The 24,728-nt window shown below is 34.6% G+C and overlaps 1 protein-coding gene across 2 annotated transcripts in view; it reads left to right on the top strand.

Moving 5' to 3' along the window:
* Nucleotides 1-24,728, top strand: part of AMMECR1 (Alport syndrome, mental retardation, midface hypoplasia and elliptocytosis chromosomal region gene 1) — a 141,726-nt gene that overhangs the window by 53,829 nt on the left and 63,169 nt on the right. Inside the window, exon 2 of one of the 2 annotated variants that reach the window (XM_011951679.1) lies at nucleotides 19,342-19,452. The exons of the other annotated variant lie outside the window; for it this stretch is intronic. Coding sequence (XP_011807069.1) covers nucleotides 19,342-19,452 — 111 coding nt within the window. The remainder of the gene's footprint in view (nucleotides 1-19,341; nucleotides 19,453-24,728) is intronic. 2 annotated transcript variants of the gene reach the window in all.

The raw sequence follows: 24,728 nt of genomic DNA, 5'->3' as shown, positions 1-24,728 counted from the left end.
GGTGCAGCATACCAACATGGCACATGTATACATATGTAACAAACCTGCATGTTGTGCACATGTACCCTAGAACTTAAAGTATAATAATAATAAAATAAAGTTCATACGGTTTGGTACAGTAATTCAGTTTCTTAAATATCCTTAGAAAATAAATCTGAAATCTGGATAAACTTTAATAAATAAAGATGTCCCTCACAGTTTATCAAGGAAATAGTTGCCTAAATTATGGTCTAACTATATGATTTACCATGGGGCCATTAAAATATTTTTGAAGAGTATTAACTATGTAGGAAAATGTGTATGCAATTCAGTTGAAAAACAAAACTATACAAAACCATACAGTATGATCTTAAAAATGTGAAAATATTTCCATAGAAAGAGTGTCAGGAAACATAAATTTTCGTTTCCTTTGGGTTTGAGATTGTGTATGATATTTATTTTCTCCTTCCTACTTTTCTGTATTGTCTAGAATTTTTTATAGTGAACATTTATTGAATTTATAGTGAATAAAAATGTTATATAAGTATTTTGATCCTTTCAATAAGGATGCCTTTTATGAATATCCAGTCCATTTATATTATTATGACATATTTTTTTCACATTTTCAGCTTTAGAGCATTTTTTTGGTGAATTTTTGTTTTTAATGTTTTAATGTTTATTTTTATGACACATAATGTCAACAGTTTTACCTCTGCTTGCTCTAATTTCTAGGTATTCTTCTTTAAAGGCAATAATTCAGTTCCTTGTTGGGATATTATTTTTCAGGTGGTTTACATCAAACAGCGCACACATTCATAGTATGTGGTACACACACATTCATGGTATATGATAAAGAGAGTTGGCTCTGGAGCCACAATGCCTGGGTCCAGATCTTGGCCCTACCACTTAGCAGCTATGTGACCACTGACAAGTTAATGGCACTCTCTAATTCTCAGTTTCCCTATCTTTAAAATAGGGGATAATAATAGTATCTACCTCATAGGGTTGTTATAAGCATTTCAAAGAGTTATTACATATAAGTACTTATTTTTAAAAGGCCTGATATACAGTAAATATTCAATAAAAATTGACTGTTTTTAGTAGTGTTTGTGCATATATGCACACATATACACATATTTATTTTCATGATAATTTGAAAAATGACCTTTTATATCTGCCTTTTATATAATTTTAATTTTATAATGAAGGGTTTTATCTTATTTTCAGATAAAATTAGTTTTCCTTATATGCTTTGAAATTATTTCAAAAAATTTTCAGCAGTAGAAACTTGGTTTGTTTTCAATCATATTTTTTCCATATTTGGAACTGATCATTCATGTGGGCTGGATGGACTGAAGGGAAGCTTCATTCTAGGTATAAAAGAACTTTTATTTACATACACAAAGTTGATGTATTCATAACCAGCTACTCTCATCTATTATTTACCTCATTTATTAAAGTACTGCTTTAATAGAGAAGGAGGGGGATGGGTAGGTGTCAGTGTACTTCCAAAATAATAAAACTACATTTGTTTCTTTTAAAACTTTTTAATCCAGCTTTATCGAATCAAATGGATATTCCCAGACAGATTTGGGGGTGGGGAAGAGAACTACCTTTTATTGAATCACGTGTTGGGTTAGACCCTTACATGTATTACATAATTCTGTAGTCCAATATGAAAACTATTTTAAGTAAAGCAATCATTTGGCAATTTTACTGTCCTAGATTACAGAATCACAAATGTGTTCCTGTAGAAAACAATTTGGATTTAACTGATTAACTGTTTATTAAATAACTAATTGCAATAGTTTTTCCATTATTCAGTTTCATTTTTTTTGAAACAGAGGTGTTTCTGTGGTATGTTTGCATTGGCAGAAGAAAGAAAGAATCTGGGCAAGTTTGAAAGGATGAAACTGGTCACTGAAAGTTTCTTTTCAAGTACAAAGGTTTTTTTTTTTTTTTTAATCAATCTAGTAATATTCAACAGAGACACATATAGATAATCCAGATATCTTTATCTTTAGCTGGATATTTGGTTAGTATTTAATACCAAGAAAGAGTGTGAGAAGTAGTCGCTATGGGAAATTATATTTTCTTTGGTCTTTGGTTCTACAGCTATGTAGAAATTCTGGATCGAGTATGAAGTTCATTTATATATGTAAATGTACATTTATCTGTGGGATTTATCTAAGAAGCAGTGGTTTGGGGTATCGTTCTTGCTGGTGAAAGAAGAAGACTGGGTGGAACTCTAGAGAAAAATTAGCTTTTAGGGATGATGAGTATGTTCAATAGCTCAGGTGGCAAATTTTGCTTTATTGTATTGATGTGATAAGCTGAGTGGGTCACTGCCATTTCCAGACCATATACACCACCTTTGGCTAATTTGTCTTCTGTCATGTACCTAGCAGTTCAGCTGGAGGCTTTTTAAACCAAAGTATTTAAATATACATAGGAAGTTGTTGTACTGGTGCTTATTGGTGGCTACTGTGTTCTTTCTTATCTTCCTAGGGAGTTTGGTCCCTTTGTTTAGCTTCTGTTTCATTTGTTTACAGAGTTATAGGCTTTGAAGTAGGCAGTTATTTAGGATTGCCTAAAGAGATGTGTAAAGCAAGAAGTCTCCTTTATAGGTAAGCAATTATCCTTATTACCTCAGTTTCTCAGCCAGTGTCTTTCACAAATTTGGCTTTTCTCATGGGCTTGACATTGGCTTACTTACTGCTATCCTAATTTTTTTGTGGAAACTTAGTTTTGTGTCTCCCAGATTAGATGCTAGCTCAGTTTACTTTCTGAACATTTAACTATCAAAGCTTTGTCTGATGTGTTAGTGAGGAATTTTTTAAAAATAATTTTTGATAATTTAATGATACATATCACGTTATTTTTTCTATTTGTTCCATCATAAAGGAAATTTTCATATCTGGTTTCCTTAATGTAGGGTTCCTGTCCTTAGGTGACTGTCCTTCTATAGATATGGCATTGTTATTACAAGATTTGTACTGGTAAGACTATGATAAATTTAGTGTTTTCTAGGACAGTAGTGAGGTAAATAGCTGTGCTGTAAGACTGTTTACATCAACATAGCTGAAAAAATGGGCCTTTAAAAATAGCAATAACAGAGTACACATACATTAGACATAATGCATGATTATTAATGACTTCCTCAAGATTTTTTAGGAGTTATGAATAAGGTTGTTCAGATTGCACTTTTTTTAAACTCATGGAGGGAGTATAAGAGGAGTGAGCTATTTTTGGCATGGGCTTAAAGAAGGAAATATCAGCGTGACTGGTAACTGACATGTTTGTCAAGTTCAGTTTCTACCTGACTGCTTTAAATTTTTTAAAATTTCATTACTTTGGACTTTAGAGTTCTCAGTATGAAATTTTTTAAGACTGACTTGTCTAACCTTTGGGTTCTGAGTAGTGTGTTGCCCCTGAAATTGGTTGAGTCATTTCATATTCTTCTAAGAGTTCACCACCTGTCAAAGCTGAAGAGATCTGTCCCTTTTGCTTTTTACTTCCTGAACCATTTTTCTTTTTTTTATTATTATTATACTTTAAGTTCTAGGGTACATGTGCACAATGTGCAGGTTTGTTACATATGTATACATGTGCCATGTTGGTGTGCTGCACCCATTAACTCATCATTTACATTAGGTGTATCTCCTAATGCTATCCCTCCCCCCTCCCCTCCCCCCATGACAGGCCCCAGTGTGTGATGTTCCCCTTCCTGTGTCCAAGTGATCTCATTGTTCAATTCCCACCTATGAGTGAGAACATGCGGTGTTTGGTTTTTTGTCCTTGCGATAGTTTGCTCAGAATGATGTTCCTGAACCATTTTTCTGCTGTCACTAGTCTTCTCTTATTTGTGATAGGTTTTCCCACATTTAATATGTAAAACCTGCCACAGAGTTTTAACCAATAGTTTCACATGTGAAACCTACCACAGAGTTTGAACCTTAATGTGACTTAAGGTTAAAGTGCTTTGAGACTTTACTTTTGTCCCCGAAGAAGTAACTGCTGCAAGACTTGCTCCTTTCCACCTCACATCTCCCATAAACAACTAGAAACCAGACAAAATACACGAAACAACTGTTTTTAGATGTCAGGCAACAGACAGCACAGGACTGTGGTCATTGAGAGAAAGGGAACAAACGAAGTGAGCTCTACCATCACCCTGACTTTTTGTCAGCAGGCAGTTTCTAGACCACAGCATTGTGAGGGGGAACCCAAGCAGAACTGCAATCTTGCTGAATTGGTGAGACAGAGATAGGAACTCGGGGAGGCCTAGGTGGCAGAAATTTATGGAGCAGAGTACTGGAGAGGGGAAGCTACTCAGAGACATAGCTCCAGAAATCTGCATAGATATTCCCTTTATCTCTGACTGAATATGAATCTGTGCATGTATCAAGGGCAACACTATGAGGCTGGGCAGAAAACAACTGCTCAGGAGCTATAAGCTGAAAACTTACCAGAGCTCATACAGACCTGAGAGACATGAGTTCCTACAGCAAGAGTTGTGAGCCCTTGTTGAACACCCAGGGCATTCCATAGAGACCCCAGAAGGGTCATACTTTAGTAGTAAAGGCTACTTTAAAGTAAAGGACTTTAAATAATTATCCACAAATGATTTAACTGCATGACAAAACAAACTTCAACACTGTTTGAAGGGAGGACAGCAAATTCCAAACACTCAACAATATGATGATTATAATATCTGGCATACAAAAAGTTACTAGACATTTCAAGAGGCACTACAGTGTGACCCATAACCAGGAGGAAGCCAGTCAGTGGAAACAGAACCAGAAATGATGGTTATAGAATTAGCAGACAAGGACTTTAAAACAGCTATTAAAATGTGTTGAAGGATTGAAAGAAAAACATTAATATAGTGAGTAAAGAAATGGAAGACATATAAAGAACCAAATGGAACTTCTGGAGCTGAAAAGTATATTATAAAAAATGAAAAATTCATTGATGAAATGAATAGCAAATTAGATGCTGCAGAGGAAAATATCAATGAATTTGTATACATAACAGTAGAAATTATCCAGTATGAAACAGAATAGAAAAAATGGAAGGAAAAAAGTCTCAGTGAACTGTGAGACCATATCAAGCAGATTAACATACTTGCAACTGGAGTCCCATAAGGAAAGGAGAGCGAGAAATAGGCAGAAAAAAAAAATTGAAGAAATAATGGCTAGAAATTTTCCAAATATGATGAAAATGTAAATCCATAAATCCAACAAGCTCAATGTATCCAAAACAGAAAAACCACACTAAAGCAATTATAATTCAATTGTTGAAAACTATTGATAGAGCATTTTGGAAGCCACTAGGAAAAAAAAGGACACATTACAGAGGAACAAAGAGAAGAACTGTATACTTCTCATTAGAAACAATGGAAGCTTCCAGAAGACAATGGAATGACATCTTTAAAGTGCTGAAAAAAAAATACTGCCAATCTCAAATTTGATTCCAATGAAAATACCCTTTAAAAATGAAGACAAAAAGAAATGAAGGTGAAATATATATATTTTTCAGACAAAAATGAAAAGAATTATCACTAGCAAACCTTAACTGCAAGAAATTTAAAGGCAACTGTCCAGGCTGAAGGAAAATGATAACAGATGGAAACTTGGATCTCTACAAAGTAATGAAGAGTGCCAGATAAGTGTGGCAAGTGTAGGGTAAATATAAAAGACATTTTCCCCTTATTAAAAAATTTCTTTAAAAGTTATCATTTAAAGGAAAATTAATAATCTATTATAGGTTTATATGGTATATAGAAGTTAAAGGTATAACAGTAGCCTCAAAGTATGGGAGGGGTGAAACGGACGCATACTGTTAAGGTCTTTACATTGCTTTTTTAGTGATATAATATTAGCTGAAAGTAGCTTGCAATAACTTAAAGATGCATTGATACAACCTAGAAAAATTACTTAAAAGGGCATAACTAATAAGCTAATAATGGTGATAAAATTAAATACTAAAGTATACTCATTTAATTTTAAAGACAGTAAAAGAGAAGTGGAGAACAAATGGGAAGTACAGAAAACAAATATTAGATATAAAGATGGTAGACTTAAACCCAACTCTGTCAGCAGTTATATTAAATGTAAGTAGTCTAACCACTCCAGTTAAAAGGCTGCATAAAAAATGCAAGACCTAACCATATACTGTATATAAGAACTCCACTTTAAGGATAAAGACACAGGTATGTTAAAAGCAAAAAGACAGAAAAAGATATACAAACATTCATAAGAATGCTAGAGTTACTATGCCAATAAGAGATGAATTGGACTTCAGGATAGGCAGTGTTAGCAGGAATGAGGGCCATGTCATAATGATAAAGTGGTTAACTCAAGAAGACAAAATACTAAATGTGTATGTACCTAACAGATCCTCAAAATACATGAAAGAAAAAAAAACATACACATAAAAGGATAAGTAGACAAAACTACAATTAGAGTTGGATATTTCAACATTATGAATTCAGTAATTGTTAGAGCAAGTAGACAAAAATCAGTGAGGAGAGATAGAAAACATGACCAATACTACCAACCAACTGGACCTAATTGACACTTATAAAACACTGGACCTAACATTACCAGAATACATTTTCTTTGCAAATTCACAAGGTATATTCACTAAGAGAATACATTTTCTTTTCAAATTCACAAGGTATATTCACTAAGATAGACCATATTCTGGGTCATAAAACAAGCCTTCAATATATTTAGAAGAACTGAAGTCATATGCAGTATGTTATCTGACTCAAATGGAATTAAATTAGAAATCAGTGACAAAAAGGTGTCTGTAAAATTCCCAAACATTAGGAAATTATATAAAATTATACCCCTAAATAAATCATAGGTCAAGGAAGAAATCATAAGGGCAATTAAAAATATTTTGAACTGAATGATAACGAAAAGATAACATATTAAAATTTATGAGCTGCAACTAACAGTGCTGAGAGGGAAAGTTATAGCTTTTCAAGAAGGAAGATTGAAATCAATAAGCTTCTACCTTAAGAGGCTAGAAAAAGAGCAAATTAAACCCCAATTAAGTAACAGAAATAATAGAAGTGTAGAAATCAGGAAAATAGAAAACAAAAAATGGGGAAAATCAATAAAAGCAAAAACCTGCTCTTTAAAAAGATTAATAAAATTGATAAATCAGTAGCTAGACTGATAAAGATTAAAAAGAGAGAAAAGTCACAAATTAAAACAAATTACCAGTACTACAATGAAAGAATAGACATACAGATCCTACAGACATTAAAAGGATGATATGGGAATATTCTGAATGACTTTATGTCAATAAATTCTACAACTTAGATGAAATGGAAAAATTCCTTGAAAGACACGATTTAACAAAGTGACTCAGAAATACTAGAAAATCTGAATAGCCTTATGTCTATTAAATGAGTTAAATTTGTAGTTTAAAAACATCCCATAATTAAAACTCTAGTGTCCAATGAATTCAGTGGTAAAGTCTATCAAATATTTAAGGAACAAATAAACCAAACTCATAGAAAATAGAGGAGGATAGAATTCTTCCCAACTCAAACTGTGAGGCTAGAAAAATTGGAACTTTTGTACACTGCTGGTGGGAATGTAAAATGGTGCAGCGGCTACTTAAAACAGCATTGAAGTTCCTAAAAATGTAAGATAAAACTACCATAAAGCAATCCTACTTTTGGGTATATATCCAAAAGAATTGAAATCAGGATCTTGAAGAGATTATCTCAGATCCCATGTTCATTGCAGCATTATTCACAGTAGCCAAGATAGAGAACAACCCAAGTATCTATTAATGGACAAATGATAAAGAATATGTGGTATATACGTACAACAGAATATTATCTAGCCTTTAAAAAGAAGGAAATTATTGTAGTAGTTGTTGTTTGCAACAAGTGGCTCAACCTAAAGAACATTATGCTAAGTGAAATAAGCCAGTCACAGAAGGACAAATACCGCATATTTCCACTTTTATGAGATATATACTAGTCAAACAAATAGAAGTGTAGACTATATTCGTGGTTACCAGGGGGTTGGGGGGAAGGGAGAATGGGCATTTGTTCAACAGTTATAAAGTTGCAGTTGTGCTAACTCATCAAATTGTACACTTTAAATATGTGCAGTTCTGTTTATATAAATTATACTCAACAAAGCTACTTTTTAAAAAGGCCTTGAACACAAGTTTCATGGTGGCTTTATTTATAATAGGCCCAAAGTGGAAGCAACCCTAGAAGCCATCAACAATTGAGTGGAAAAAAAACTGATATATCCATTCAATGGTATATTAATCAGCAATAAAAAAAAAAGACAACATAAATGAATATCAGAAGCATTATGCTAAGTGAAGTTTGACACAAAAAATTGTATATTGGATGATTCCATTTATATGAAATTCTACAAAATGCAAAACTATAGTGACAGCAGGTTAGTGTTTGCCCCAGGGTCCAGGACTGTGGGGATGGGATTGATTGCAAAGTGATACAAGGGAAATCTTTGGGGTGATGGAAATATTTTATACCCTGGTCGTGGTTTAGGTTACATATATGTATACGTTTGCCAAAATTCATTAAACTTTACACTTAAAATGGGTGCTTTTTATTATATGTAAACTATATTTTAATAAAGTTGGTTTTTAAAAAGAAGCACTTTGGAGGCAAGGATATCAGTTTCATCTAAAAATGCATCAACCTCTTGAATATTTCCTAGTAGAGGTTCTCAAGAGGCAGAACTGTTTTCTGAACGGTAAAGGAAGGGGTGGCAGAAGCAAAAGCAACATACACAGCCCTGACACAAAATATGGTCTCAAGTTGTTGGTGACTTATCCCTCGATCTTGCCTTTCTTCTTCTCGCTACAGTGAGGAGGGCTTGCTATAAAGCTGTCTTTCCAGCTCTTTTCTTTCATGAGAGTGAGTAATCCAATATAAGGATCTTAAATTCATTAACAGTTACCTTTCTAAATCCAGAAAACATGTGAAAAACAAATACATCACAGTTTTACTGCAAGTCTTACTTATTAAGCTAGCATCAGATGTCTTTGGAGTGGAAAACAACATAAAAACCTGGAATGAAGAAGATGGATAGTTTTCTAGCTCTTTTAATATTTATGTTTAAATCAATCAGTATATTTACTTCCCTTCTACTCTATTTCTGCTAATTGAGTGATGGGTTCTGGGGAAGACAAGATGGTAGAAGATAGGTCATTAGCTGGTGGTGGGAATATATAGGTACAAAACCCAGAACAAGTAACAACATCACTTCATGATAAAAACCCTCAGCAAATAAGGCATCGAAGGTACATAATCTCAAAGCAACAAAAGCCATCTATGACAGACCCACAACCAACATTATACTGAATAGGGAAAATTTGAAAACATTCCCTCTAAGAACAAGAACAACGATGTCCACTCATCACTCCTATTCAACATAGTACTGAAGTACTAGCGAGAGCAATCAGGCAAGAGAAAGAAATGGCATACAAACTGGAAAAAGAAAGTCAAATTATCTCTGTTCGTCAATGACATGATTGTATACCTAGAAAACACAAATGACTCCTTGAAGACTCCTAGACTTCGTAAGTGACTTCAGTTAAGTTTCAGGATACAAAATCAGTGTACAAAAATCAGCATTTCTATACATAGTGTTCAAGCTGAGAACCAAATAAAGAAGTCAATCCTATTTAAAATAGCCACTCAAAAAATAAAATATATAGGAATACATTTAACCAAGTAGGCAAAAGATCTCTGTAAGGAGAACTACAAAACACTGATGAAAAATCATAAATGATATTAACAAATGGAAAAACATCCCATGCTAATGGACTAGAAGAATCAATATTGTTAAAATGACCATACTGCCCAAAGCAATCTCCAGATTCCACACAATCACTATCAAACTACCAATGTCATTTTTCATGGAATTAGAAAAACAATCCTAAATTTCACATGGAACAAAAAAAGATCCCGAATAGCCAAAGCAATCTTAAAGCAAAAAGACCACGTTGAGAGCCATCACACCGCCTGACTTCAAATTACGCTATAAGGCTATAGTAACTAAAACTAAAACAGCATGATACTGGTACAAAAATAGACAAACAGATCAGTGGAACACAATAGTGAACTGGATATAAAACCACATACCTACAACCAACTGATCTTCAACAAAGTAGAGAAAAATAAACAATGGGGAAAGAGTTCCTATTCAAAAAATGGTGCTAGGAAAATTGACAAGCTATGTGCAGAAGAATGAAACTGGACCCCTATCTCTCACCATATACAAAAGTTAAGATGGATTAAAGACTTAAATGTAAGACCTGAAACTATAACAATCCTAGAGGAAAACTTAGGAAAAACTCTTCTGGACATTTTCCTAGGTGAAGAATTTATGATGAAAACTCCAAAAGCAAATGCAACAAAAACAGACAAATGAAACTTAAACTAAAAAGCTTCTGCACAGCAAAATAATCAACAGAGTAAACAGAGAACCTACAGAACAGGAGAAAATACTAGCAAATTATGCTTCTAACAAAGGACTAACATCCAGTATCTACAAGGAAGTCAGACAACTCAACAAGAGGGAAAAAAACCTGTTAAAAGCTGGGCAAAGGACATGAACAGAAATTGCTCAAAAGAAGACATACACACAGCCAGCAAACACATGAAAAAAACATTCAGCATCGCAAATCCTCAGAGAAATGCAAATTGAAACCACACTGAGGTATCATCTCACACCAGTCAGAATGACTACTATTAAAAAATCAAAAAACAACAGATGTTGGTTTGGATGTGGAGAAAAGGGAACGCTTATACATTATTGGAGGGTATGTAAATTAGTTCAACTTTTGTGGGAAACAGGATGGCCATTTCACTAAGAACTAAAAATAGAACTACTGGTTGACGCACCAATCCCACTACTGGGTGTCTACCAAAAGGAAAAGAAATCATTACATTAAAAAGACACCTGTACTCATGTGTTCATTGCAGCACTATTCACAATAGCAAAGTCATGGAACCAATGTAAGTGTCCATCAACAGTTGACTAGATAAAGAATATGTGGTGTGTCATGCACCATGAAATACAGTGCAGCCATAAAAAAAAGAATGGAATTGTGTCCTTTGCAACAACATGGATGGAGCTGGAGGTCATTATCCTAAGTAAACTAAGAAACAGCCAAATACCATGTATTCTCACTTGTAAATGGGAGCTAAACAGTGAATACACATGGACATAAAGATGGAAAGAGTAATAGACACTGGAGACTCCAAAAGTGGGAAGAGTGAGAGGGGAGTGAGAGTTGAAAAATTACCTATCCAGTTCAGTGTTCACTATTTGGGTACACTAGAAACCAAGTCCTCACCGGTATGCAGTATACCCATGTAACAACAAGCACGTGTAAACCCTAAACCTAAAAGAAAATAAAGACAAATAAGAAACCCCTAACTGTTTTCATTGTTTTGTTTGAAGTGTTATGAATTCCCTGACCATCCTGCATACACAGTCAAATGGAAATACCAAAACAAAGTTCCATACAAGTTTTTAACGGCATAAAAAATAGGAGTTGACTGTATCAATTAATATTCATTCTAAAATTTCTGGACATAGTTTTTCTGTTATTCTTAGTTTTGCTTAACATTTAGCATAGGAATTGGAAGACTTCAATAGAAGCTCTTTTTTGCCTGATTTGTTTCATATTAAAATAATTTTTTCTTTTTTTTTTTTTGAGATGGAGTCTCGCTCTGCTGCCCAGGCTGGAGTGACTGGCATGATCTCGGTTCACTGCAAGCTCCGCCTCCCGGGTTCATGCCATTCTCCCACCTCAGCCTCCCAAATAGCTGGGACTACAGGTGCCCACTACCATGCCCTGCTAATTTTTTGTATTTTTAGTAGAGACAGGGTTTCACCGTTTTAACCAGGATGGTCTCGATCTCCTGATCTCGTGATCCGCCCGCCTTGGCCTCCCAAAGTGCTGGGATTACAGGTGTGAGCCACCGCGCCCGGCCTAAAATAATTAATTTTTTTAATAGTAAAGACTAAGTCTCAAACCTTAAAGCCCTTTGAACAAATGGGTTCAGAATAGGACTTCCAAATAGAAATTACTTCATTTTTGAAATCTATAGCAAAATGTCATTTAAAATTAAGTTGGATTTTCAGGTAATAGAGATTTGTGGTGTGTTCCTATTATCAGGAAAAAAAAAAAAAACCCACAGCTATTTTTCCCTTGAAATGTTACTATATATTAAATTTAATACCCAACTGCAGTGTAAACTAAGAAAATATGTGCAAAAATACTATTTTTTCCAATTAAAGTAGTCTTTCTCATCTAATTTATGGCTCTAAAAAACTATAAGATTGTTTCAGCATATCAAGTCTGGGACTAATTTTTTTTTTTGTTTGCTGAAAATTGTTGATTTGCTCTCGTTAAAGGAAGAAATGGTTCTTTCAGTTCAAAAATTGGCAGAATCAAGCTAATCCCTTAAAGTATGCTTGTGCTTTGGCTGATTGTATGTCTGTGGTGATTACACTTGATTAAGAACAGCAAAAAATTCTACCTTCCCAATCATCTGTTAAGACTTTAGTCTGCATCCCTTCCTCTGGCATTTGCCAGTTAAATTAGAATTACATAAATGGGAGAAAGAGAATATAATGCTGCTATGATAGAATTTCTTGGAACACCAGGCAAAGTAAAGTATTGAAAGATTGGTAATTCCTGATCCCCACTTTCAGATATTTGTGGTCTCCTATACTAATTTATGCTGTCTATCTAAGCAATGTGACCTTATTTTCCTGAGCCCTATGGGATACAGGCTATTTATTATACAAAGGCTGGAGGGAGGAGTGTGGTATAAGGATACAGTGGTGATTTAGTGCATTTTATCTACAGCAAATGGTTGGATGAGAAATGCATCTGAATCTTACTTCTCGACCCTGCCTCAGATTAGCCCCCTCCTATTTCTCTCCATTCCTCTCAATTTGAATTTCAGATTATCTGGAGGAGTCTCATTCATTCTATAATATGAACTACTTAATCAAATAATCAGATCAATACCTAGCTGATGAGTTGTTAACCAATGGTATAATAAATGGAAATTTAGATTTGGAAGAAATTTGTATTTAACAGAGTACCTGGGTTTGATGAAGTCCAGCTAGACAACAGGAAAAAATGAAGTGAGAAGGCTGAGGGAGATCAGAAAAAGTGTTGGGAAGCCATCAAGCATAAAATGGTAGGCTTTGCTGTGGGCTTCTTATGTGATAATATAGAAACTTATAAATCAGGGCTAGTGTTTCCAGGCTGATGCAGCATTTCTAGTTTGTCCTGGTATCTTTTCAGCTAATCTTTCTGTCTCCCCTACTGGGAGGAACAGGAGGAAGAGGAGATTTGTGCTTATGCTCACATATGTAGTGCTATGTAGTATTTGTAGAATTTTCCTATTCTTTGGCCTTTTAGAAGACACCTAGGTTTGCCACTCACATTTTTTTTTTCCTGTAGTGGGGAAAAAAAACCCCGTATTAAACCAGTAGTAAGAAAATTTGGAGGACTTGCCAGGTTCTAACAATAACCAATTTGGTGATTCTGCACTGTCTGCCTGGATCTCTTTTTGTATTTCACCTGTAAAATGAAAAGCAAATGGATTATCTCTTAAAGACTCTTTCAGTGAATGAGCTTAGATACATTGTTATATACGCTTTAAACTATGTACTAAAGTTTGGGTTAGGGATTTGTAATGTACTGACTTGTAACCCACCCCCCGAACCTCTACATTCATATGTCCAAGCCCTAACCCCTAATGTGACTGTGTTTGATAAGGCCTACAAGAAATTAATTAAGGTTTAGTGAAGTCATGAAGATGGGGGCCTGATCCAATAGGATTAGTGTCCTTATAAGAGACACTTGGAGAGCTCGTGCTCTCCCTCTCCCTGCACACACTCAGAGGAGACTATGTGAGTACAAAGTGGCCGTATAGCAGCCTTAAAGCCTAGTAAAGGAAGAGAGCCTTTACCAGGAACTGAACTCTGCCAGTATGTTAATCTTGGGCATTCTAGCCCTCATAACAGTGAGGAAATAAATCTCTGTTGTTTATGCCACCTAGTGTACAGTATTTTATTATGGCATCCCTATTACATGATTTAACCTTATTAGGTATGTTTTTATGAATTGAATCTGTAGTTTATATGATTTAGAAATGAAATGTAAAGCTTCTTTTTGTTGAAATAGGAAGTGAAAGGTTTTTACCTGGTGGTGGAAAGAAGACACCATCATTTCTGTACTTCTGTAAGCTGCTAGATCCTGGGGAATTACGGTATTTTCAGCTGGATGTTATGAGGAATATAGTTGTATTTTTGAGCTAAATTGCTGAGAAACCTGAATGCAGTTGAGAAACAATCATTATTTGATGGCAGAAGAACAGAATAAGTTACAGGGCTTCTCTCTTTTCCTATATCCCCCCCTCCAATATAAATAACCTTGTTGAGTACCCTGTTTTATTAATTATTATTGCATTGGTAGAGATTAATGTTATTTTGTTAATGCTGACTGCTATAAATCTCTTTCTAAATAATCTTATTCTAAAGAAGAGCAAATTGCCAGAGTCTAAGACTTTTTTGTAACCTCTATTTTGCCTTGATATGGCAGGCGAGATAGGGTTTAAGGTAAAATAGTATTAAGTAAATACACCTTTTTCGTTATATCACTTAATTGTATTCTGCTCCTGTAAACATATTTCTGATTTGTTCTGGCTCACATCAATAGATGGGGAGTGTCCTTTCAGATTTACATTGCTTTTCGTACTTTTGCTGATTGTACGCAACTACATTTCCCTAGAGCTACTGTTGACCTGACAGTATTGGCTGCTAGTTGGCAGGGAGGATTCATCTAGATTAAATGGTTACTTCCTGTTCCTGTCTACAGACATGAAAAAATGGAGTGTTTACTTTTCTGCAAAGGTTTCTCAGAATTAGGAAAATTACTTTAAAAGCTTTGTCTGGTTACCTTCAGATAAACATTTCCATTAATATTTCATCTCATTTTGAGCTCTCTTCTAGTTTGTAGTATTTTTTCAATGTATGTAGGTGGCCTCAAACCATATGGCAATAGCATTTTCCCAAAACATCCAATCTTTGTCTTACTATGAACTGGTTTTCTGTATTTTTTTCTCACTGAGCAGCTCCTCTCAACAGACTCAAAACCCTTTTTCTATTTTGATCTACCTCTGATTATGCTGATGTATTAGGTCCTTTTTGGAACTCATACATGTTTTAATAGCACATTTAAAAATGAAATTGCCTATTCCTTCCCTCTGTGTTGCGTGAAGAAAAAAATTTGTTCCTATTTTTAGATAATATGTATTGAATGTTCTCGTAGTCATTGCCCTGTACAACGTGGTTATCACACACAAGATCCAATCTCTTGTGCTCAGTGATGTTTATTATGTTTCTGTCTACTTTAAAATGCTTAAATTCCTAGGTTCTTTCCCCCATTAAATGTTGCTTTTAGGTATTTTAGTTGTTTTAATTCCATACACATGTACTTTATAAACGATGTTGGATGAGGATTTGTAATGAGAAATTAGAGTCCCAGATTTTTAATGAATAGTTTTATTCTGTCTACTAAAAGTCTGACTACTTCCATCTTCAGGCATCTGTCCTAAACACAGTAGCACTCCCTCCCATCTTTGACACACATACTTCCCCGAAATCCCAACTCCCAAAGTGGATGTTGCCAGGGGCAGGTAAGGATCAGGGAGAGTGTAGATGATTCTCTATCTGCTCTACGTCTTATGAGGGCTCTTGAGAACACATAGTCCACAGTGCTTCAAATTCAAAGAAATGTTAAATCTGAAAGAGCCCATAGCAAAAGTTATCAAGACTATCAGACTACTTCCTGTTTCCTGAATGTGCTGTGCACTTTTACATGTCCATACCCATGCTTGTTTTGGAGCATCTTTGCTCCTCAGGCTGCCTTGTAAAATGCAGCTTGTCCTCCAGCAACCTAAGCTCTGAATTAATCATTCCGTCATCAGTGATAGCATGGCATTATAAAAAACTATTAATATATAATTTCTCCCACCATATGTTTGAGTGCCCTGCAACATATTTCATAGTATAGTGTTTAGTTTGTGTTATTTTTCTATTTATACTTTAAGTTTTAAATGTTTACTTGAGCAGATAGGGTTATGTTATAATAAGAATGGTGTGTGTATATAAATAAGAAAGTAGAAGGTAAAAGACTTTTAAATGACTTTCATTTCTAGTGTTTTTGATAGGAAATGAATTCACTCACACTTTTAGGTTTCTCATGGAATTCATTGAGGAAGAGAATATACAACTTAGTTTTGCCTTATTCAGAAACCATAATGGTATTTTAAAAACATGCTATTATCTATATTACATTGTGATTCACTTCATTCTGAAGCTGCCAAAAGACCTGTCTTACATAGAGATACTTTGTATAACCATTGTTATAGAAGAGGATTGATACATTTCTGTATTTCTAATTTCTTAATTTATGATCATATGCTACTTCTGTGATCAAAAAATAAAGTTTTTTGTTGTTTTTTTTTTCAAAGAAGAGACAGGATGACAATCATTAAAAAGTCAGCAAACAACAGATCCTGGAGAGGATGTGGAGAAACAGGAACGCTTTTACACTGTTGGGAGTGTAAATTAGTTCAACCATTGTGGAAGACAGTGTGGCGATTCCTTACGGATATAGAACTAGAAATACCATTTGACCCAGCCATCCCATTACTGGGTGTATGCCGAAAAGATTATAAATCATTCTACTATAAAGACATGTGCACACATATGTTTATTGCAACACTATTCCCAATAGCAAAGACTTCAAGCCAACCCAAATGTCCATCAGTGATAGACTGGATAAAGAAAATATAGCACATCTATACCATGGAATACTATACAGCCATAAAAAGGATGAGTTCATGTCCTTTGCAGGGATATGGATGAAGCTGGAAACCATCATTCTCAGCAAACTAACACAAGAACAGAAAATCAAACACCGCATGTTCTCACTCATAAGTGGGAGTTGAACAATGAGAACACATGGACACAGGGAGGGGAACATCACACATGGAGGCCTGTCGGGGAGTAGAGAGCTAGGGGAGGGATAGCATTAGGAGAAATACCTAATGTAGGTGACGGATTGATGGGTGCAGCAAACCACCATGGCACCTGTATACCTATGTAACAGACCTGCACGTTCTGCACATGTACCCCAGAACTTAAAGTATTAAAAAAAAAAGAGAGAGAGAGAGAGAGAGAGACAGGCTGGGCGTGGTGGCTCATGCCTGTAATCCCAGCACTTTGGGAGGTTCAGCTGGGTAGATCACAAGGTCAGAAGTTTGAGACCAGCCTGACCAACATGGTGAAACCCCATCTCTACTAAAAATACAAAAATTAGCCAGGCATGGTGGTGCACACCTGTAATCCCAGCTACTTAGGAGGCTGAGGCAGGAGAATTGCTTGACCCCGGGAGGTGGAGGTTGTAGTGAGCCGAGATCGCACCACTGCACTCAGCCTGGCAGCAGAGCAAGACTCCATCTCAAAACAAAACAAAACAAAACAAAACAAAACAAAAAAATGGTTGCTGATGTTGACTATGCCAAGTTAGAAACTGAAAAATGAAGAGGTGAATTTCATCCTTAAAGATAAGGTTTAAATTTTAAGATACTGGTATTTATGTGAGTAATGAAAGAATTGGTGAGAAAGTAATCCCATCTAATTCTTGTCTTCCTGATCAGTGGTTAGTCAAGAACAATTGGAGAAAAATTTCCAAATGGAGCATTAGAATCTTGTCTCAAGTTGTAACAGGTTTATTACATATGATATAGAAAGCAAAAAACCTGGCTTTTACCTTTTGTTTGTTATTTTAATACCTTTAGTGTAGGTCGTCTTTCACTTGAATGCTAATGTTGACAGTAACTTGACCTTATACTTTAGTCATCTTTTTGAATGCCACTGGACATTTGGCTCTTGGAAGATGGTAACTCTTAGTACTTCTCCCTGGTTTGTATATATTACTTATTTGAGAACCTATCTGCCATTGTGGCTGTCAGAGCTCAGCATAATTTAAATGTTTAAGGTGGGTGATTGAAGTACTTGAATGAGATATCTTTTCATCCATCTGCTGATGACTCACTAAAGAGTATTTTAAAGAAAGGATGTTCTCCAACTCACCAGTGTGTTAGAGGAAAAATGACATATGGTATATCCCCTTAAAATTTAAGTTTTTAGAAAGCAGAAATGCATTATTCCAGTATTACTGTGAATACTCATATTACCATAGATCATCCCCAATTGTAAGGTATTTATCTTTTTACAAAATGTCCTAAAATGGGTAAATTGCTTCATAAAAACTGGCATACAAAGTTGCTCTAATTAGAATGTAATTGTTTTTAGACTTAACCATTAATTGAGGCTGTCAGTAGTTTGCAGCAGAATCCAAACATCTACTGTATTAAACTTCATCTAAAACCACATTATTCTTGATGATATTTTGTTATAATTGATACTTTGTTCTTTGATGCTTGAGAGATTGTATTTGCAGGTAATGCTTTTATCTAAAAATTAAAATAAATTTTCTGGTTTCAGAGTATTATTTTGTTAATGTCTGCTGTTGCCCTTCACCTCTCTGAACCCTACTGATTTTTCTAGGTGAAGCTAAAGAATGTCAAGCTTGATGAAGTTTTCTTCTATCCCAGTAGCTTAAATTACGGCATTTGGACATGGTTTATAGTATCTATTTCCTTTTTCCTTGTATTAGTTAGCTGTGTAATAGTTATGCCTCCCTCTTATACTGGCTCCTAGAGAGCAATGACTGTGTTTTAGGCATCCTTGTAGCACCTTTCACAGTACATATCCCCTATATTTTCAGGAAGTATTTATGAAAATCATTGTTTTTTTATCCCAGATTTTCCAAATTAGACTTACATATAAGTCAGTTATTTGAGGTTTAAATGAGTAATTATGCAGTTAGCCATAATGGTTAAGGCTCTATAGTTAAGATTGCCCAGGTTTGAGTGCCTACTTCATTAGGTATCAACTGTGAGACTCCCTCATATAGGAATGTTAGTATCAGTTGTTGATGAAGATTAACATAATTTGTTTAAAACATTTATTGAGATGCCTAACATATAGGATACACTAAATATAATGTAGTAGTAGTATAACATAACTTTTGCTAAATGTAGTCCTATTGGGCTGGCCTCCGAGCCCCTTGAAGGCCTGTCTTTTGGTCTTTATGTCTCAGGCACCTAACCTAGCAGTCAATACTCAATAAATACTTGTTTGAATTGAATTGATTGATTTACCCTATTTTTATCTTCCATTACAGCCCACTGTTTGTAACATGGAAGATTGGTCGAGACAAAAGATTACGTGGATGCATAGGTACTTTTTCTGCCATGAATTTGCATTCAGGACTCAGGGAGTACACACTTACCAGGTGAAGACCAATTTTTGTTACCTCTGCTTTTACATTTAAAAAAAAAAAAAAAACTTACGAAACTTGAATCTGATACTTTAACTCCTTTTCTTTTACTGAATTGTCAACGTTCTTGTTTTCCTTCATGTCAGGTTTTTCCTTGTCTTTGACCATTTACTTTCTGTCTGGTAAAATATTATTCATATATATTGTCATAATATAAAATACTAGGATTAATGTATTCTGCCATCGATGTTTTGAAGTGTTTTTTTCTTCCAGTGGCCAGCTTATTTTGTATAACTTGAAAACCAATGACCAAATGTCCATGGGTTGCCAAAATATGTGATTTCTATAGTAACAGTCATTATTTCTTCCCTGTTATGTTTTTTGAAAATAGTTGTTGTCTCTTTCATCTTACACATTTTGTTACACTTTTAAGTACTTTTGAAATTGATAGGAGAGCCTAGGAAGAAAGTGATGCTATAGCCTAGCAGTATAATCATTCACATTCACACTTCACCCAGAATTAATTGTAGCTTGCTTATTTTCTTTTATCTAACCCAAGGACAAAGCAATTCCTCATTACAGTTGTTTAAAACTTTGTTCTTAATTTCTGAATTCACAAAAAGCTATCTAGCACACAATGTGAGTTTTTTGGTTCAAGTTTAGATTTCAAGCAAATTGTGACCCAAAATTATTTCAGAAGAAGAAAATTCCTTAGATAATAAGCTATTAGTAAAGGAATTTCCTGTTTTTGTTCACATTTTAGGGTGATTATCTGATACAGTTTCTATAGTTGTAACATGCACAGTGTCTGTCCAACAAGAAATTGCTCCCTGCTGACTATTGGTGCTTGGGGCATGTTGCTCAACCTCCAGAGGTAAAATAGTCATTACAGTATTCTGTTCTGTATACTTAATAGAGGTGTTAGGAGAATGAAGTAATAATCACTATTTTACTTCAGGATTAATGTGGAACATTAATTATTTTACTGTAGAACTGCATAAATGCAGGCTCATAGCACCAGTTAATAAAATGCTGTAACTGAGTTTAGTATTCTCATATTTGAAGGTATGCAGTAGCTCACAGCTGCAGGGTTTTCTCAGCTTACAGTGAAGCCCAGAAAAAAAAAAAAAAAAAAAAAAAAACAATGGCTTGGAGGATCATATTCATTTTTTAGCTTTTCGCAGGTATAAGAAACTGGATGTTTGGATTTGATTAAATAACATACAGGCTGTAAGGGTTGAAACACATATTCTGGAAATAAATTCAACTTGTTAAAGATAATATAAGTACCAGTCTAGGCATGTTAGATTTTTTTTTTCTGACATAAAATACAATGGGCTCATTTTTGGGACTTCAGCAAATTCTGCCAATGGCTACCTTTTTGGGACAGGTACATATTAAATTACACATCTAATACTAATCAATGGCAATTTATGGTACATTTCCCAAAATAAGTTGTTATGAGGAACACTGGTTCCTTTGCGCTACCTGAAGAAAAGAATTCTGTGACCAGATAAGTTTGGGAAACACTGGTTAAAAACAGCTCTGCTCACTGTAGGACTTCTCAGAACCTTTTATATTAATAGTGTTATGTGTATCTAAGAGAGAGAAATAGAATGTAGCATTTTCCAGGCTTATTTGACTACAGGACCCTTTTATCCTCCCACCCCAAAGTCTGAGTGTTCCAAGGAACACATTTTTGGAAACACAAGTCTGTTTTCAAAACAGAATATTACTTTATATTTGGGTAGTAAGAGTTGGTAGTATAGAAACCCTTTGTGCTTTCTAGTGAAATTGTAGCAGAAATCCCATTATCAAACATTATATACCTTAGAAATCTTTCGTAGTAGTAACTGTGGTAGCAATTGGGTTTTGTTTAAAGAAAAAAATAATTTTGCTTATGTTGGCAAGGGGTGAAAACATCCAACTTTTCTGGACTTGTCCATTTATATCCTAGGGTAATGACCAGAAGAATTACAGTATAATTTTCTGACAGTAATGTGATTCTGAATGAATTGTTCAAATACTTGAACTTGGAAATTTGCCTACATTTGTATACCTTGTTACCCTTATTGCAATCTATAGCTCTTCCTGTTTACTTTTCAACTTTTTTCTCATGTTTCTATACAGCTTCCTCAAATTGTATATATCACTGAGGCGCGCGTGTGTGTGTACATGTGTTTGTGTGTGTGTACACACATGCACATACATGGTTTTACTTCTCATTTACTTCTCATTGGCTTAATTTCCTTTGTTTAACAAGATATTAACAATCATACTATTTGGAAAAGATGAACAAAAGAAAACGAGTCTTACAAAATACAAGTAATCTTTTTTCTTGGATTCATTTCAGCATCAAAATTTATAAGGGGTCATTTTTTAAAAGTTGGAATATAATATTTTTCTGTCCAGTAGTGTGCTTATCATTTTTACATATTATGTTATTATGATTATTTTTGTTAATGGCTGCCATTTATTAAGAATTTACTACATCAGACATTGTGGAGGAGCTTTACATGCATAGTCCTTGTAATAACTCTTAGGTACTAATATCTACATTTTCAAAATGAGGAAACTGAGAATTAGGTAATTTAAATAATTTACCCACTCACACATCTATTAAGTGATAGAACCAGGATTCAAACCCAGAGCTTGTGTCTACAAAATCCATCCCCTGAGACAAAATTTTCTGATTATTTATGTTTTGAAGCTTTGTCATGAAAATAATGAACTTGAAAACAAGTTACTATACATTTTATAAATCATAGATCAGTAATCCTTCAAAAATTCTAGTAGGGGGTTAAGACTGAAATTTTGCAACATTATTTAAAATTCCAGAAAATCCATAGATAGTATTATGGAAAGTATACAACTCAGAGTTGTATAGACCAGGCAGAAGAAAATTGACTTGAACTAATATTGTATTAAGGATAAAGCTTATTACAAAAAAATACTACTGTAGGATAGGAAATTGCATTCTTTAGCTATATGGACTTGACTTTAAGAATACAATTATTTTGTTTTTTGTTTTTTTTTTTTGAGATGGAGTCTTGCTCATCACCCAGGCTGGAGTGCAGTGGCGCGATCTCGGCTAACTGCAAGCTCCGCCTCCCGGGTTCACGCCATTCTCCTGTCTCAGCCTCCCGAGTAGCGGGGACTACAGGCGCCTGCCAACGCGCCCGGCTAATTTTTTGTATTTTTAGCAGAGACGGGGTTTCACCGTCTTAGCCAGGATGGTCTCGATCTCCTGTCCTTGTGATCCGCCCGCCTCGGCCTCCCAAAGTGCTGGGATTACAGGCGTGAGCCACCGCGCCCGGCCAAGAATACAATTTTTTTTTTAACATAAAAATTGGTGATTCTTGGCCTCTGGTCGTCCCACCTTAAAACCCATAACTCACAAAATGAATAAATAGAATTAAATGAACTTAGGGGGTAGGGGCATAAAGGAGGGAGAAAGCAAAACAAAAACAAAACAAAACAAAACAAAAAATAAACAGTGAAATTAAAGGCATTCTAGGCATAGGCATCTTTTTAAAAATTAGAATAACCGGTTCATCTGTGATTAGATAGACTTGTTTGATTCTCAGAGTGTTACTCAATTATATCTCTTCTTTTTTTTTATTGTAGGAAAATATATGTAACATAAAATTTACCATTTTAACCATTTTTAAAGGTATAGTCCTGTGGCCTTAAGCACAACCACATTGTCGTACAGTCATCACCACCATCCATCTCCAGAACGTTTTTCGTCTTCCCCAACTGAAACTCTGTACCCATTAAACATGAACTCCACATTCTTCCTCCTCCAGGCCCTGGCAACCACCACTCTTTTTTGTGTTGCTATGAATTTGACTACTCTAGGTACCTCATATCAGTGGAATCATATGATAGTCATTTTGTGACTAGCTTATTTCACTTAGCATAATGTCTTCAAGGTTCATCCATGGGGTAGTGTGTGTCAATTTACCTTCTTTTTAAGGCTGAATATTCCATTGTATGTATATACCAGATTTTGTTTATCCTTTCGTCGATTGGTGGATGTTTGAGTGGGTGGCTTCTACCTTTTGGCTGTTGTGAATAATGCTGCAATGAACATAGGTGTACAAAATATCTGTTTGAGTACCCTTTTTCCTCTTAAAAGTTAACCAGTTTATAGAAGACAATAATCTAGGTTATGTGTAGTCCCTTAACTCTAAAACCTTTCTTAAAAATATGACCAGGTATTTTAAAAATGAAATGCCTATCCTGAATTAAGTTTTTATTTATAAATAAAATTATAAACTTTTAATTTTAATAAAATTATTAAAACTTTTAAAATTAAAGTACTTATCATTAAAGTACTTGTCATAGTCACATTGTATGTTCAAATATGACCAGGTATTTTTTAAATGAAATGCCTATCCTGAATTATGTTTTTTAAATATATATATATAAACATAATCTTTTAAATGTAAAGTACTTGTCATAGTCAAGTTATATGTTCTCCTAATTGAAATTTTGATTTTAGATTGAAATAAAATCTTATAAAGAGGCTGAGGATTTCTTCTCAATTGTGAAAAAACATAGTATCTGTGTAGGTAATGCAAAGTTTGTGATAAGTACACGGAACTATTATAAACAGACTATTCTTTCCCTGACCTTGAAGGATCTGGGTAAAAGCAGGAAAGATTATAGAAAATACGAAGCAGGATGGAGAGCTCAGAATTATTGATAAAAGTCTATCCATAGAATTTGGTGATAAAGTCCACAAATTACCCTATTTATCATTGCTGAAGACTTCAAAGTAGAAATATTCTTTGTCTGAGCTGAAGGAGATAATTTCCAGTATTGTGTTTATGGCTTTTATACATTAGAAAGCAGAGGCAGATTTATTTCCCCAATTTTAGTACTTAGAAAACATACTTTTATAAAGAGGAGAATTAACACTAATATAAATGAATGTAAACATCTCAGTCAAAAAAGATTCCTTAAAATTTTGTCTAATAAATTTCCCAGCAAAATGCAGATCTATTTCTTTATGTAAATTCAAGTTGGCAGTAATTTTTCTAGAATACATAAGTAATTAATAGATGTATTCTTATTCAGCAAAACAGGAATGTGGCCTGTCACCACACTTAAAAAAAGACTTTTTTTCTCCTTTACTTTGTTGTACTTAGACCTCTTGGCAGTGAAATAATTATGCAGGTGCTGGCAGTTCTAGAGCTTGATTGTGAACTATGCCACTTTTGTTGAACTACTTAATTCTGAGAAATTAGCAATGAAAGTTTAGCCCTTTCTAGGGAACAGTATGA

Source organism: Colobus angolensis, unplaced genomic scaffold (genome assembly GCF_000951035.1).
Source record: "Colobus angolensis palliatus isolate OR3802 unplaced genomic scaffold, Cang.pa_1.0 Scaffold324, whole genome shotgun sequence".
NCBI lineage: Eukaryota > Metazoa > Chordata > Mammalia > Primates > Cercopithecidae > Colobus > Colobus angolensis.
This window is presented reverse-complemented; position numbering and strand designations above follow the sequence as displayed.